This window comes from Podarcis liolepis, assembly GCF_965112155.1.
Source record: "Podarcis liolepis genome assembly, chromosome: 17".
In the NCBI taxonomy this organism is placed as follows: Eukaryota; Metazoa; Chordata; class Lepidosauria; order Squamata; family Lacertidae; genus Podarcis; species Podarcis liolepis.
The window spans coordinates 34,379,206-34,396,185 of NC_139571.1; the positions used below are offsets into that span (position 1 = coordinate 34,379,206).

The 16,980-nt window shown below is 45.0% G+C and overlaps 1 protein-coding gene across 6 annotated transcripts in view; it reads left to right on the forward strand.

Annotated features, from left to right (window-relative positions):
- The window catches only part of CLCN1 (chloride voltage-gated channel 1), a 109,909-nt gene that overhangs the window by 22,242 nt on the left and 70,687 nt on the right, over positions 1 to 16,980 (forward strand). For 4 of the 6 annotated variants that reach the window (XR_014520476.1, XR_014520477.1, XM_083481390.1 and 1 more), the window contains exon 1: positions 15,619 to 15,986. The exons of the other annotated variants lie outside the window; for them this stretch is intronic. Coding sequence is in view for 2 of the 4 variants with exons in the window: in XM_083481390.1 (XP_083337516.1) it covers positions 15,798 to 15,986 (189 nt within the window). In the remaining 2 variants the exon portion in view is untranslated. Of the gene's footprint in view, positions 1 to 15,618; positions 15,987 to 16,980 lie in introns of those variants that run through there. 6 annotated transcript variants of the gene reach the window in all.

Here is a 16,980-nt window from a genome sequence, read left to right on the forward strand (position 1 = left end):
TGGCGGGCAGCAATCTTGGACGGCTTTGGCGCGTAGTGGTTGCAGAGCTTCTCTTGGATCGTGTCCCACAGTGCTGCCTGGACTGCTACAGGCGCAATCAATGCTTGGGCTATCTCGAACACCTCAGGCCCACAGAGGCTGAGGAATAGGCCCCGCTTACGCTCCTGTGATACTTCCGTCAGCTCATTGGCTTGGGGGTAGCAGTCAAACCGAGCAAGGTAGGAGTCCCATGATTCAGAGGCTGGGGCAAACGGTGGTAGAGGCACAAGTGAAGTCATGGTTCTGATGCCGGCGTAGAGGGCAATGGATGGAACACAGTGCTCTAGCCAGAACAGTCAGCTCTGAATTGGTTCTGTCCAGTGATTTCGCTCAGTGATTTCGCTCAGTGATTCAGCTCAGAGTGTGGCCACATCTGGCTGTGCTCTGATGTCCATCGATCCCATCCTCGTCGCCAGTGTTAAGTTGTGGGCGAACATATCAGACAACACAGCGATTCTTCAAACAGCTCTTGTTTATTCACAGGCCAGAACAGAACTGAACTGAAGGGTTCAGCCAGCCTGCTTATATAGAGCTCCACTAGAACGCAAAAGTAACCATTTTCTGTAACTATCCAATCACTGAACATCACTTTCCATCCCTTATCTGCATATGTGGACCTGAGTGAAAACTATCTACAGTATCCCCCTGCTGGCCCAGAGTGAGAACTTTAGTTAATAATAATAATAATAATAATAATAATCTGCCCATCTGACTTGGTTGCCCCAGCTACTCTGGATGGCTCCCAACAAAATATTAAAACACAATAAAACATCAAACATTAAAAACTTCCCTATACAGGGCTGCCTTCATATATTCTGTCTATTTCCTTGACATCGGATTGGAGGGTGTTCCATAAATGTCATTGTGACCAAATCCACCTTCTCCAGGAGGGGCTCAGTTGGCACACCAGCTGAAGCTAAGCAAAGGCACTTCTGGCCACAGCAGTGGCCTGTACATCCAAAATCAATGTCGTATTCAAAAGCATCCCAAAATTGCAAACCTAATCCCTTCGAGGGTGTGCCACCACATTTAGAGAACATTGTACTCCCAGTTTTGGATCACTTTGTCTACTGACCATCAGGACCTCCACCCTGTCTAGACTGGCGATACCTAACTTTAAAACCACAGGTGCCGTTTCGCAGCAACTGCATGCTTTAAAGCATGTGGGACAAAATAAGGACCTGAGGAACCACACAGACCAGTGTCCAGGGGGCCGAGAATAAGCCCCTCAGCACCACCTAGGAATATTCATTTAAGGATGATGAGAACCACCATAATACAATGCTCCACAGCCCATGTCAACCAAAGGACCCAGGAAGATATTATGGTCATTGGTATTGAATGCAGAACTTCCAAGCGTCCCTATTTTCCATGGATAGTCCCAAATTTACAAATGCTGCCCCAGCTTCTGATCTGATCCCAGAACAACCTGCTTTTCCTTAGAACATCCCTATTTCCATTGGAGAAAGGTTGGAGAGTATGGATTTATGTGACCCCCCAAGCCGGGGTGAGCTCCCGTTGCTCGGTCCCTGCTCCTGCCAACCTAGCAGTTCGAAAGTATGTCAAAGTAAATAAATAGGTACCGCTCCAGCGGGAAGGTAAATGGCTTTTCTGTGCACTGCTCTGGTTCACCAGAAGCGGCTTTGTCATGCTGGCCACATGACCTGGAAACTGTGGGCAAACGCCGGCTCCCTCGGCCAGTAAAGCGAGATGAGTGCCGCAACCCCAGAGTCATCCATGACTGGGCTTAAGCCAAGGAGATAAGTAACTATACAACCTTTGAAGGCAATATAGGGAAGTTTTAAAATGTTTGATGTTTTATTATGTTTTTATATATGTTTTATAGATGTTATATATGTTGGAAGCCGCCCAGAGTGGCTGAGGCAAACCAATCAGAAAGAGTGGGGTATAATAATAATAATAATAATAATAATAATAATAATAATAACAATAGAGTAGGACATCTCTAATTTCTTTGAAGAAATGTCTTTGAAGGGCATGTGACTGCCATTGTTCCAGCAAAACCAGCAGGTACACACTCCCCAAACCTGGCCCAAACTCAAAAGAATTCAAAAGTCTGCCCCAGCCACATAAAAAGAGGGAGTGGGCCAGTTTTTAATAGCAAAGCGAATAGGAAGGTAAGGAAGGCAGAACCCCAAACAACAGCATATCTCTTCTGCAGTCTGCCCTCCAAAGTGCCATTCTCCTCACTTAAGCTCCTATCCCTCAAAGGTATTCAGGTGAGAGAAAGAACTTGGAAGGAAAGGCTGTGGGAAAGTAAGCAGTGGATTGGGGAAGTTTATGCACCCCTCGCCAACAAATGCTTCTTTGCTGTTAAAATGGTCACGCACACAATTTTGATGTGTTTGGGGCATCTCCATATTTAAAAAGATTTTCCATCACAAAGCCTTACCAGACTGGCCCTGCAGCTCACTTGCCCAAATTGCACGCCCTCCAACAGTTCTCCAATGAAAATAGGGACATCCTAAGAGAAAGTGGGACGTTCCGGGATCAAATCAGAAACCTGTTAATCTGGAAAATAGGGACACTTGAAAGGTCAGAAACTGGTTAGCCTCCAGTGGGATAAAATTAAAAGAAAGAAAGGTCTGTGCTGCTTCCCACGTTGGAATTACCAACAATCATGTCACAGCAAGTGAGAAATGAGGGAGGGGGGAAGCAACTTCCAAGACTGCCAAATGTAATAAATCCCTCACAGGCAAGGCCAAAGCAATCTACTTGTCTTGTAAAACAACTGTCACCGGCCTCTGATAAGGGGATGACAGCAAAACACACTGTGACACTTGTGGAGCCTGGGAGTGTGTGTGTGTGTGTGTGTGTGTGTGTGTGTGTGAGAGAGAGAGAGAGAGAGAGAGAGAGAGATTTCAGTTCCGGGGGGGCAGCGGCAATGAGGCTGTTAGGACGTGTGTTGCGAGGCTGTGCTGAAACTGTGGTAGCGCAGGGAGCTCTGGCTGGCTCTGAATTTATTGCTTGGCGCATCAGGCACTTTCCCTGCAAAGCTCGTAAAACCAAAAGCTGGCGAAGATTATGTAGCTGAGAAACTGTGGCTGCTGCAGTGAGCCCTGAGGGTGAGGGACAGCCAGCAAGGGCCGAGGGAAGCCACCTGCTGGGCACTGAAGCTGGCACGCTTTTTCCTCTGCAGAGTCAAGGGGCAGGTGGGAAGGACAGAGAGACACTTGATAGGGCCTGAATGGGTGTCCTGGGCCAGAATATGGAGGGCAGGGGTGAGGGGATATTGCATTAAAAGCGGGGCGCAATCTCTATATTAAAAAGTATGAGTTTTCCTTTCCAGAATTAGACTTTTCCGCAAATCACATTGGCCATCCTGACAGTAGGCACATGAGGGCATAATGTCTCAAGAAGCAGAGCTTTTCCTCTCATCTTACAACCCCCTCGTCTTCCTTAGTTATAAGCACATCAGAGATTAAGGCTATGTACAGTGGTACCTCAGGTTAAGAAATTAATTCGTTCTGGAGGTCCGTTCTTAACCTGAAACCGTTCTTAACCTGAGGTACCACTTTATCTAATGGGGCCTCCTGCTGCTGCCGCACGATTTCTGTTCTCACCCTGAAGCAAAGTTCTTAACCCGAGGTACTATTACTGGGTTAGCGGAGTCTGTAACCTGAAGCATCTGTAACCCGAGGTACCACTGTATTGTACATGTTAGCAGCTTAAAATACAGCGCAGTCCTTCCCTCCCCCCATTTTGTTTAGAGTCTCATTTGCACATTGCTGTACACATTAGAGAGCCGGGTAGTCATTATCTTCACCTGACATGCATGATCTCTTTGGTTTCCCCACCCCCATTAAGCTCTTACATGCGTATGTGCAAATACTGCATCAAATGTACACACCGGACTTAAGTACAGTGATACCTCGGGTTACAGATGCTTCAGGTTACAGACTCTTCAGGTTACAGACTCCGCTAACCCAGAAATAGTACCTCAGGTTAAGAACTTTACCTCAGGATGAGAACAGAAATTGTGCAGCAGCGGCGCAGCAGCAGCAGCGGGAGGCCCCATTAGCTAAAGTGGTACCTCAGGTTAAGAACAGTTTCAGGTTAAGAACGGACCTCCAGAATGAATTAAGTTCTTAGCCTGAGGTACCACTGTACAAAGTCAACAAGGTTTAATTTTTCTTGTTGGGCTGAAGCTGGTTGAGAGGGGGGAAAGTGCATCAAGCAACAGTATTTCTCAAGAAACTACTTGATCAATATGGATAGTAGCTACTGCTATGTGTACTTAGCTTCAGAAACTAGCAGGGGGAGTGCACTGAATGCAAAGTAAGCTGTAAGGTGCCCACAGACAAACTCTCTGTGTCACCTGTGTCTGCCAACACAGCCAAATGCTCTCGATTGAGGAAGGACAGCTTGGAGCAGTTTAGAGACTCCTTTCACAGTGGCAGGAGACAGGCAAATTCAAATGGATTGTGTTTGTGATTTGCTGTGCGGATAGCAAGATACGGTTCATGAATTGCCTCTTCTTTTCATTAGAGAGCTGTTGAACCTGATCCCTCTTCCAGGAGGCAGCTGTTATTTTAAGGCTGTAGCAACCTCAGAGTCCTGGCACCATTTTTTAAAAGGTACCCTTACGGAGATTCCTGAGACTGAGCACTAGGAGGGGATCTGTCTTCAGGATATGTCCTTTTCTGGAGGGGCTTGTTCCGTTTACAAAACAGACAGAACACCTGCTACCTTCAGATGACTCAAAACCTTAATTAATTACTCTGGGAAACATTTATGGTTTAATTCCATATGCTTTATTTACAAGAGGCAGAGCACCTCCAGACGGTTACTATTTTGCAGGATTTAAGCACAGAGCAGAACTTTAGGTTTGCACACTTAAAATGGATTAACAGAGCTCTTTAATCCTAGCACAGCAAATCTATTTAAAAATGACAACACAGAGATTGTTTGCAGTTTGGAAAGTGACAGTAATGCATTGAAAAGTATGGGATGAACGAACAGCTGATGGGAAGACATGTAAGCACCCCACAAACAAATCAGGGTGAATGCTCATTGTCACAACAGATTAGACATGATCTAACCTCCATGTAGGGACTGGCGCTGTGGGTTAAACCACAGAGCCTAGGACTTGCTGATCAGAAGGTCGGTGGTTCGAATCCCCGTGACGGGGTGAGCTCCCGTTGCTCAGTCCCTGCTCCTGCCAACCTAGCAGTTCGAAAGCATGTCAAAGTGCAAGTAGATAAATAGGTACCACTCCGGCGGGAAGGTAAACGGCATTTCTGTGCGCTGCTCTGGTTCGCCAGAAGCGGCTTAGTCATGCTGGCCACATGACCCGGAAGCTGTATGCTGGCTCCCTCAGCCAATGAAGCGAGATGAGCACCACGACCCCAGAGCAAAAAGCTGAGAGGCACTGGAGCGTTGCCCTCTTGGGAAAACACCACCTAGACTTCCCTTTCACCTGTCAATGCCCACACACTTTAAACATGCCTTGACAGGCATAAGGACTAGAAAAATAAATATATGATATTCTAAATATACTGACTTTTGCAGCTGGTATGGAATATTTCCAATATCAAAGTCATATAAGATAAAGACCAAATGGGTGTTTAATAAATTATTTTGCATGGATTGTTTTAAGTTGGGGTTGGGGTTTTTTTTTTACCCTTTATATAATTTGTGTCTGGAAATAATCCCATTTTTGTCTCCATTATGAGAACCATTCATATTCACAAAATGTAGTAATTGTGACTCATAAACAGACAGGGCTTTTGCTGGCTTTTGTATTAATTCAGTCTGTGTTCTGGTATTTGTCACATGGACCTCTTTTTCTAACATGCCTCTGGCGTTTCTACCTTTTCTTCTTCTTCATTTCCACCTGATTCCTTTGTCTGCAAACCTCCCCAATCCGTTTTTTCTCACCTCCTCCCAATCCCATCCCCCTTTCCCTGTGGATATCCCAGTATATGCTATTCCTCATACTTTCCCTCAGTATTCTTTTCTTCTCACACTGACCTCATCCAGTCCACCATTCCAACCCTCCCTTACAAAAAGAACATTTTCCAAATCTGCAGCCTCCCACACAGCCCAGCCCCAGATTATTGCTTCTCAAATAATCTCTCACATATCTTTCTGGCATCCCAGGCAGGCTGTCACATCAAAATATCGAGCCACATTAACTCTCCTCCTCCTCCTCCTCCTCCTCCCCTAATTAACAATCCTGCAATCTTTTCTCTCTCCTCCACATCCAGGATCTCTCTCTCTCTCTCCTTTTGCTCTGTCTTCCCTCTAACATTATCAGCAGAACACACGTTATTACATCTGCTATTCTGGGCACTGGAAACATATTGCATATAAATTTAGATGTCGCTAGGGTTGACAGGTGTTGGAGTTTGAGCCAAAATCTCAGAATCTTATGGCAAAATCCTATGCATGCCTACTCAGAAGGAAGACCCATTTAGTTCCAGGTAAAGAGATAGGATTACAGAGGTAAACGGCCTCAAAGGAAGGAAATGCATATTATGGGAAGGGTCCAGAAGACAGCAGTTTAATTTTCCATAGGGTTCATTCCTACCTTGGCTCCGATTACAGAGCATAACCCAGCCAATATTCAGGGCATGTTCTTCCACTTCAGTGTTTTTCTGTCTGCCGGACAAAGAAACTGTGAGGTAGACATCAATACAGGCTTAATCTGTGCTATTTTTCTAGAAAAAGAGGTGCCGGAGTTCACTATGAACCTCTCCCTTGTTCTCTTAGAATGGCAATGGCGCCCACCTGGAAAAAAGATAAATCTATTTTGAAAAGACATGGGAAAGTGCCCTGGACGTCAGTTTTAATAAAGCTGACAGGACTGAAACCTTCATAGCTGGAACTAGGGTCTGGGCAACGTGGGCAGAGATTCAGACCTGTGGATTTAGGGAGGTCCAATTCAACCTCCCATGATGCTCTGTGCCTCTCCAGACCTGTGGTGGCTGTGCAATGTACGCATTGCCAACTAAATTGCGGCAGCTAAAAAAGCCAATGCAATTCTGGGCTGCATCCATAGGAGTATAGCATCTAGATCAAGGGAAGTAATAGTGCCACTGTATTCTGCTCTGGTCAGACCTCACCTGGAGTACTGTGTCCAGTTCTGGGCACCACTGCCATCATCCTCACCATGCTAAACCTCTTCTGCAATGCTAAAAAACTGCCATCTTTCCACCCCAAGCAAACACCTTAGCATCCTTCAGGGAGAGGAATACCTGGGAAATCACAGACCTTTTAATTCTGCAGCTTCTAGATGGGAACAAGAGGCGCTTACTAACCCAAATGAGTAGGAAAACAAATAGGTGTGAGTGAGGGGGGAACATAAAATTAATCCTCCCCCCAGTGATAGATAGTGGTAGCATATGAGGTGATAAATCTCCCCTTTGGCAGAACTGTGAGAGAGGCATTGGCACCCAAGGTCAGTGTGTATATTTTCCTCTTCCTCACTGAGCCAGGGGTTGCCAGGGGAAGTCTCAGGGTTTTCACCATAATGCTGAAGCCGATGACCTGAAGGTGGGGAGGAGTAAGAGGCCGGGCACTATATTAGAGCAGCCTGAATTTCAGCCTGCGAAACAGGCGAAAGAAAGGAGAATTGGGCTGCAGTGGTAGGTACAGGTATGGCTGCCCGGAAGAAACGTCCACCTCAGGTGAGCTCCACCTCCCACTCCCCTTTCCTTTCCTTTCAAGGCTCTCCCATTCTTTCATCACATGCACACACGTGTTATTTGAGGACCAATCTCATGTTTCTTGGTCGTATGGAAGGACTTTTAACAGTCATGTTGAGTGAGGTGGCCAGTCATGAAGAGGATTTGCAATGCCAAAAAGATAAAAAAGGGGAGGGGGAGGACACAAATATGCGTAACATATGCATATGGAAATGTATATGTATAGACGCATGTTTTTGAAATAATTACTACCATTTGAATAGAAATATAATACATCTGATCACAGTGGGGAAAACATCAGGCGACTTGTATGCTTGCTCTGATGACTAGAACCTGCCAACTGTCAATGACCTAACGTTAAATAAGTTGGAGTTCTTGTTATTAAATATACCAAGAGAAAAGTTTGTAATCTCTATTTGAGTTTGTAATCCTTGTCAGAATACAGTGGTACCTCGGGTTAAGAACTTAATTCGTTCTGGAAGTCCGTTCTTAACCTGAAACTGTTCTTAACCTGAAGCACCACTTTAGCTAATGGGGCCTCCTGCTGCCGCCGTGCCGCCAGAGCACGATTTCAGTTCTCATCCTGAAGCAAAGTTCTTAACCTGAAGCAATATTTCTGGGTTAGCGGAGTCTGTAACCTGAAGCGTATGTAACCTGAAGTGTATGTAACCTGAGGTACCACTGTACATACCTTTAAATGGATCATTCTTGTTAAAATTGACTATTGATTTGCAAGTAGGGAGCACTCCCATTATTGAAACTTACCTTGGCCTTACCTTCTTGGTGTGCTTTTCTCTTGGTATATTTAACTGTCAATGAGCAACATCAAGTCTCCTGTTTTATGGTTCCTTATCTTCAAACCAGACTTGGATTGGAGAGCCCTCAGACTGAGGACACTTTCAGATAGATGGCTGTCCTCTGAGAGCCCTCTGTAGAGTAAGACACAGGACCATCCTAATTTTAAGGGAGACATGCCCAAGGATACCACGTTATTTCCATGTGAGTGGTTGTTGTTAGTGTATTGTTTAGATTTCTTTCCCATCCTTTGCCATGAAGTCCCGGAGTGGGTTACAACAATTTTTAAAATACAATATTAAAGACAGTTAAAAACAAGCTGCAGTCAGGAGAATAGGTTGGGTCCTAAGATATGCATTTCAGGTGTCAAAGGCAAGGGTGAATTAGACTGATATTGTGAGATCAGTGCTGCTCATGCATAAAAGTATTTTTTTCCTTCCAACATCCACATGACATTAGTGGCACCAATATGCCAGTCAATCGATGTCCCCCATTCATATTCTGTTTCTGTTTATCAAGAAAACGTTATAAATTGAAACATCCTGATATCTCAATGGCCAGTTTGTGATATCGCAACAATGTGGTATTAGGTCCCTGTCTGCAATCACTCCCATTTTCAGATTTTACCAGTAATCGGAGCACTTTGGGCCACATGCATAAAATATTTCAGCTTTCTAGGTTATATGGAAGTGTCTTAACTGCTTTAATATAATTGATACTGAGTTTCCTTTCCTACAAAAATCTCAACAACTTTGAGTTTCATTATGCCAAAAAAGCTTCTAGAAATATGGCATATTTCTGCATTTTAGGGGGTTGGACTAGATGATCCTCAGGGTCCCTTCCAACTCTACAATTCTTTGATTCTTTGAAATGCAAATTCTCTCTCTCTCTCTCTCTCTCTCTGTGTGTGTGTGTGTGTGTGTGCGCGCGTGTGTGTGTGTTAGTGGTGTGCCAAAAGGAGAAGTCTGGTGAACATTTTTGTCCCCTGTGAAAGATGACCTCCCTATTTGGTGATTCCCAGCCCCCACCCCAGTCCTTTGTGAAAACTGTTTGCAAATGTAGCACTTTGTCCAATCATATGCAGCTGACTAGTTGGAACTGAATGTGGAGAAGGAGGCACATTCAGATTCACATCAGAGTGCGCATACAAGTGCATAATGTGATGTAGAGAGATGCACGTTCAAATATGGTTATTATAATCCATTCACACTGCATTAACTTCAATGGGATGAGCAATCAGCAACTCATCCTGATCTCTACCCACATTTCAGCCTAGCAAGTCATGCATAACTTACTACATGCAACGAGAGCTGGTTTAGGGTGAAAGTGGCCTCAACTAGAGCCAGGGCCTTCTCGGCTGCGGCTCCAAACTGGTGGAATGCTCTGTCACAAGAGACTAGGGCCCTGCGGGACCTGACATCTTTCCGCAGGGCCTGCAAGACAGAGTTGTTCCGCCAGGCTTTTGGTCAGGGCGCAGCCTGACTCCCTCCTCTGGCAACCTGCACAGAATTTTGTTTAATCGGTTGCCATCAATTTGATTTTAACTAATTTTTATAATGAAATATTTTTAGAATGTGTTATTATTTGATTGTTTATTTGATTGTTGTTAGCCGCCCTGAGCCCGGCTTTGGCTGGGGAGGGCGGGATATAAATAAAAATTATTATTATTATTATTATTATTATTATTAAAGTGATGCCGCAAAGCAGGTAATGGAACTGCTGGACGCTGAGCATCACCCCAGTTGCCTGGGCTATAGGGATATGATCCCTTACCTCACACATGCACACTGTAAACGATGGCATTGAGAAGACTTTGCCATCATTGTAGTCAACACATAGTCAGATCTGTCTGGCTACAGTCATACCTCATGTTACGTCCGCTTCTTGTTACGTTCTTTCAGGTTATGTCTCACGGCGACCCGGAAGTACCAGAAAGGGTTACTTCCGGGTTTCGCCGCTCGCGCTTGCGCAGAAGCGCAAAATGACATCATGCATATGCGCAGAAGCGGCGAATCGCAACCCGCACATGCGCAGATGCGCCGCTGCGGGTTGCGTTCTTTTCATGTTGTGAACGGCCTCCGGAACGGATCCCGTTTGCAGCCAGAGGTACCACTGTATATGGTTCGCTACTGTCATTATATTCCAGATGTGATTGGCTGGGATCATATAGCTGGGATTGTGATTGGCTGGGATCATATAGTGAAGAAACCCTTTCAAGTAAAAAAAAAAAAGTAGCATTGAAGAAGCTACAAACAAGTGTGAAAAATATGTGGAGTGAAAGGCAGGGTTTTTTTGTTTTTGTTTTTTGCAGATCTCAGAAACAGCAACATTCATGTCAAAAATTTGGCACGGTATGTGTTAGTATTTGAACTGCAGTGCGAATGTTTTTCTGCTGAGAGTATATGGATGGATAGTGTTTGAATCAGATGTATACACAAAGCAAACCTTAGCAGATTACCAACACCTTGAGTATTTAACATATTTTAATTAGTTGGTTCTGTATATTTAAGCCTCATTAGTGTGCAGCTGAAAAGCTGCCTTACTGTATTTTAAAACTGGGATGGGCAGCATAGCTGTCAACTTACAGATTTGAAAATAAGGGACCAGCAGCCAAAATAAGGGACCTGCAGCCTCATCTGTTCCAGGCACTCCAGTCTTCCTGTCCTCCTGCAGTCTGGTCAAACTCATGCTGGTAGCTTCAAGAACACTGTCCAACCAACTTTGTAACCAGAGGTTCAACTGACTAGAATCTGAATCACATGCACCACAAGGCCTATGCAGCCTCAACTTAAGATGGCTCCCCGGCCTGGCTTTGCACTGCAAAGTTTGCAGCAGCATGTGCAACAAAATGGCGTCCAGCATTCAAAACCCCCCTCAGCTTGCATTAACTAGCCACACACAAGGCATGCAAGCTCCACCCCCCAGTCGTTCTTAGACTTCTTATTGGGTGAGCAACACAGCCAAGCAACGCAGTTGGAGCCTCCCTCCTCCCTGGCTGGCAGGGAGGGAGGGAGGGAGAGGAGCTGCTTCCTTTGAAATTTAAGGGACATCATTTAAGGGACATTTAAGGGACATCCATCAATAAGGAACAGCAGTGGGACATGGCACTGGAATAAGGGACTGTCCCTTCAAACAAGGGACACTTGACAGCTATGATGAGCAGACTTCAGGATGGCAGGCTCCACTCTCCTTGTGAGACTCACCAACCAGAGCCAGTTACAGAAGGTGTGCACTTGAAATTAAAAGTCTTCCGATCCCAGGAATTTGTTTTGAATACAATGGTACCTTGGTTCTCAAACTTAACCCGTTCCGGAAGTCCGTTCTAAAACCAAAGCATTCCAAAACCAAGACGCACTTTCCCATAGAAAGTAATGCAAAATGTATTAACCCGTTCCAGACTTTTAAAAACAACCCTTAAAACAGCAATTTAACATGAATTTTACTATCTAACGATACCATTAATCCATAAAATGAAAACAATAAACAATGTACTGCAGTCACACAATCAATCAACCAGTAGCTGAACTGGGTTCCATACAGTCACACACACACAAAAAAGTGCTGCAAAAACAAAAGTGCAAAATAAATCGCAAAAAACTCAGTGTAACACTCAAAACGGAAGTGTGGCACTCAAATCGGAAGCATAACACTCAAAATGGAGCACGTTCGACTTCCGAAAAATGTTCACAAACCGGAACATTTACTTCCAGGTTTGCAGTGTCTGGCTTCCAAGTTGTTTGAGTACCAAGGCGTTTGAGTACCAAGGGACCACTGTACTGGTACTGAATGGAGCCCATGTTCCTTCCATGCAAAAAAATCCATAGGTCACCCTAAGTTTTCTTCATTTCAGAGTATTTGGGGGGGGGCGTATTTTGTTGTTGCTGCTGTTAGCAAACTGGGAAGCATAAATTATTGTCACTTTAGTGTAAATCAGCTTCTAACCAGTTGTTGGAAGTTTTGCTGTTTATGCATAGACAGCATCAGAGGGGCAAGTGGGGGGAGGATGAGCAGGAGACAAGTATTCCTGCAGGAAAAATGCCCCAAAATCTTTATCCCTCCACCCCCCCAACATGTGGGGACCAAGTTCACTGGCACAAAAATGTATTTTTCTCCCCCTATGCCCCTGCTACAATTTTTCTCCCCCTGGTGCTGCCACTGTCTTTGTGTCATACTCTCTTTGGGATCAAGAGATAAAAAAGAGGTGCTGAAAATTGCTCATTGGCAGAGGGGTCTTCTTTCCCTGCACACAATTCCTGCTTGGAATATGATCTGGGGGTCTCACACTCACTTCCTCTTTTCTTCCTATTAATTGCCCTTGCGAGAGCTGTCTTGTTTACAGACAGGCCAAGTCATGAGCAGGTTCAAGAGCTGTCAGTGGGCCATCAGGGTGGAAAAAATGTGCCCTTCATTCTTCTCACAGCTAAGCAAATAAGTGAGCGGGTCCCTTCCCAGCTGCTGCAGATAGAAGTGTATATAATAGAAAACTGAGTGAGAAGGGGGGAAAGTCTGTGTTGGGGAAGCCAGCACTAGACGACAGCACTGGGGTCCGTTGTACCCATAGGGGTACACCTATGGGTTTAAAGAATCAGCAAAGAACATGTTATATACTGAAGTTCTCACCCTGGGCCAGCAGGGGGATACTGTAGATAGTTCAGGTCCACATATGCAAATAAGGGATCGAAAGTGACGTTCAGTGATTGGATAGTTACAGAAAGGTGTTACAGTTACATTGTACTGGAGCTCTATATAAGCAGGCTGGCTGAACCCTTCAGTTCAGTTCTGTTCTGGCCTGTGAATAAACAAGAGCTGTTTGAAGAATCGCTGTGTCGTCTGATATGTTCACCCACAACTTAACACTAAGAACATACAGCTACAGAAATATGAATATTTTAAATAGTTTTATTCATAATAAAGCCCATTTGGGCAAGTATCGGTGGAACAGCTTGCATTTTGCCAATGAGTAGGTCAATGTGAGGTTTCTGCAATAAAACAATATTCCCTCTCCTCCCCCGTGCAGATTTGTAGGGGTTCTCATGACCCTCCAGAGCAGACTTAGAGGAAGCATGGGGATGTGGGGGTCAGGGGGTGGAGAGAAAGCCCTGTTCCTCCTCTAGCTGGAAGCCTTCAGCTGACTTGCACAAGTGCACTGGGGTTTGTTTGTTTTTTAAATATTCTTTATTGATTTAAAAATTGCATGTCTATACAAACATTATGTACTATATCTTAACAGGTAGAAAAAAAGGAAATTATATAAAATAGAAAATTGATAAAGCAAGAAAAATAAATAAAGAAGTAACAAAAATAAGAAGTAACAAAAATAAAAAGACAAAGTTATTTACATAGTAAAAGTACTCATCAACACAATCCTTCCCATCCTTCTCATTACACTGTTTGATATAACGTTCTTTTTTTACACAGGTTTACATTATATAATATCATTTCTTTCTGCTTTGTAGACATTCCTTTGATCTTTTTCTTTACAAATATCACTCAATTTCTGCTAATATGGAGCTATTTGTACCATAAAGTTTTACATAATTCTTAAATATTATCCATTCTCTAGTTGTTGTCATGACCCTCCAAATCAGGCTTAGAGGAAGCATGGGGATGTGGGGGGTGGGGTGGGAGAAAGCCCTGTTCCTCCTCTAGCTGGAAACCTTGAGCTGACTTGCACTGGGTTAGTTGAATCCAACCCTATACATTTGAAACACAGAGCTACACTTCTCAGAGTTCCCTGTCAAGAGGGATTGATTGTTGTTACATCATTCTGGAAGCTGTAGTTCTGGGAGGTCCCTAGGGGTCTCCTAGCAACTCTCAGCACCCTTGCCATAGACTACAGCTCCCAGAATTTTTTTTTGGGGGGGGCAGCCATGACCGGTTCAAGTGGTTATCATTGTGTGAAGGTGGCGTTAGCAAACCCTCCAAGTCCCCCCGTTTTCCAGGGACAGTCCCATATTTACAGAAGCCTTCCATGTTTTTGATTAGATCCTGGAACCAGTGGCGTAGCGTGGGTTGTCAGCACCCGGGGCAAGGCAAGTAATTTGCGCCCCCTAACCCGTGGATTTGCGCCTCCTAACCCTAACCCCCAGATGTTGCGCCTGGTGCGGCCGGCCCCCCCTGCACCCCCCACGCTACGCCACTGCCTGGAACACCCCTCTTTTCCTTAGGATGTCCTTATTTTCATCAGAGAAATGTTGGAGGGTATAGAGTTATGCGACCCCTGAGCCAAGGAGATGAAGTAACTATGCAACCTTTAGAACAGGGGTCAGCAAACTTTTTCAGGGGGCCGGTCCACTGTCCCTCAGACATTGTGGGGGGCCTGACTATATATTTTTTTGGGGGGGGAATGAATGAATTCCTATGCCCCACAAACAACCCAGAGGTGCATTTTAAATAAAAGCACACATTCTACTCATGTAAAAACATGCTGATTCCTGGACTGTTCGCAGGCCGGATTTAGGAGGCGATTGGGCTGGATCCGGCCCCTGGGCCTTAGTTTGCCTACCCATGCTTTTTTAGAAGATATTTGAAGGCAACCTTGTATAGGGAATGTTTTTAATGTTTTATTATGTTTTTACAGATGTTGGAAGTTACCCAGAGTGGCTGGGGGAAACCAGTCAGATGGGTGGGGTATGATGATGATGATGATGATGATGATAACAACAACAACAACAACAACAACAACAATAATAATAATAATAATAATAATGGAATAGAGTTTCCCTATTTTCATTGAGAAATGCTGGAGGGTATGCGTTAGTTGTGCTGTTATTTGGACTTTAGGAGCCGACGTAATGAACTGCCAATACCAATGCATATCCTAGCGTATGAATACGTAAATATGCAGAGGCGAAGACTGGCTACCGTGAGCAAGAAGAGAACTCTGTGTGCTTCCCTCCCATCCTGCCGGCCTTGCATTGCCCGGCTGCTTCTTCCGATCTCCCTCATTGCTGCCTTCTCCTCCCCACCCCCGCTCCTTCAGGGTTCCCTCCTGTCACACACCTGATATTCAATCCAGGCCGAGTTAATGCCTCTTGCTCAGATCAGATGTGGCTTTGGTGGGGGGGGGGGTCATGTGACAGAAGAAGGTTGTTCTAAATATAGTTAAACCCAGCTATCACTACCCCAGACGCCTTTGGGGGCTAGGAAGAGAAGAAAGTGAGAAAGACATAAGGGATAGGGAAGGAGAGGTCGGCAGACAAGGGGCCATGCCTTGGGCCAAACAGCTTGTGGGGCTCGGCGTTCGTCCTGCAGCACCCGTGTCCCAGCGCAGAAGAAGTCGAGTATAGCGCAATGGAGCATTCGGAGCACAAGGCGGATGACGCCAAGAAGGGCCCAGCGCTGTGGGGCGGTGCCCCCCAGTACGACTACATGCACTATGAAAATTGCACCAGTTATGGGATCCCATCCGAGGCGGGGCACGAGACCGGGGGAACTGGGGACGGCGTGCAGTACCAGGAGAAGGCCCTCAACCACGTGCAGGTAGGGTGGATGGTATGGAATAATCATAGGCGGGTGTATGGAATAATAATAGCCGGATGTGTCAGAATGGAGCCCATCACATGCGTGCTGGTCCTGAGGGCAGGCTAAAAATTTTGCTAAAATTTTTTTGCTTAAAATTTGCTGAGTACCAGGTGAACCAGGAGGCATGTACAGTGATACCTCAGGTTAAGTACTTAATTCGTTCCGGAGGTCCGTTCTTAACCTGAAACTGTTCTTAACCTGAAGCTCCACTTTAGCTAATGGGGCTTCCCGCTGCGGCCGCGCCGCCAGAGCACGATTTCTGTTCTCATCCTGAAGCAAAGTTCTTAACCTGAAGCACTATTTCTGGGTTAGCGGAGTCTATAACCTGAAGCGAATATAACCTGAAGCGCATGTAACCTGAGGTACCACTGTATGTATGATGTGGGAAAGATGGCTGTCTCGCTGTAATACATTGAATGGAAGTGTTAGTAATTTCTACCACGACGCCCACAGCAATCAAATGGATTCCCTGGAAATGGCGCGGAAGGAAAGTCCAGACCTGAACATCTGGGCCACAGTTCAATCTTATCTGGTACGGGGACCATTATTATTATTATTATTATTATTATTATTATTATTATTATTACCCGCCTTTCACCAGACTCTTTTTACATATATTCAATTTACGTATATTCAATGTCCGAATTTTGGAAAGGTTGTTTATGAACTTGGAAGGTTGTGATGTAGAAGACTTTGGGATTTTGCTCTAACACGGGGTGTGGTTGAAAGGGCTGGTCCTCTGCACTGGTTTTAGGAGCTGGTCAGGGGAACCAGGCCACATTGGAGTTCTTGGTGTAGGAAGTAAGAATCTGGCCTTGAGATGCTAAAATAAAACATAGTATAAAGTAGTCAATGATGGGATACTTCTAAGGAGGATATCTAAGTGTTATGCACAGCAAAGATCAGCCTATTCAGTCCTTTCACCTTTCTATATCAAGAGGATGTACAGTGG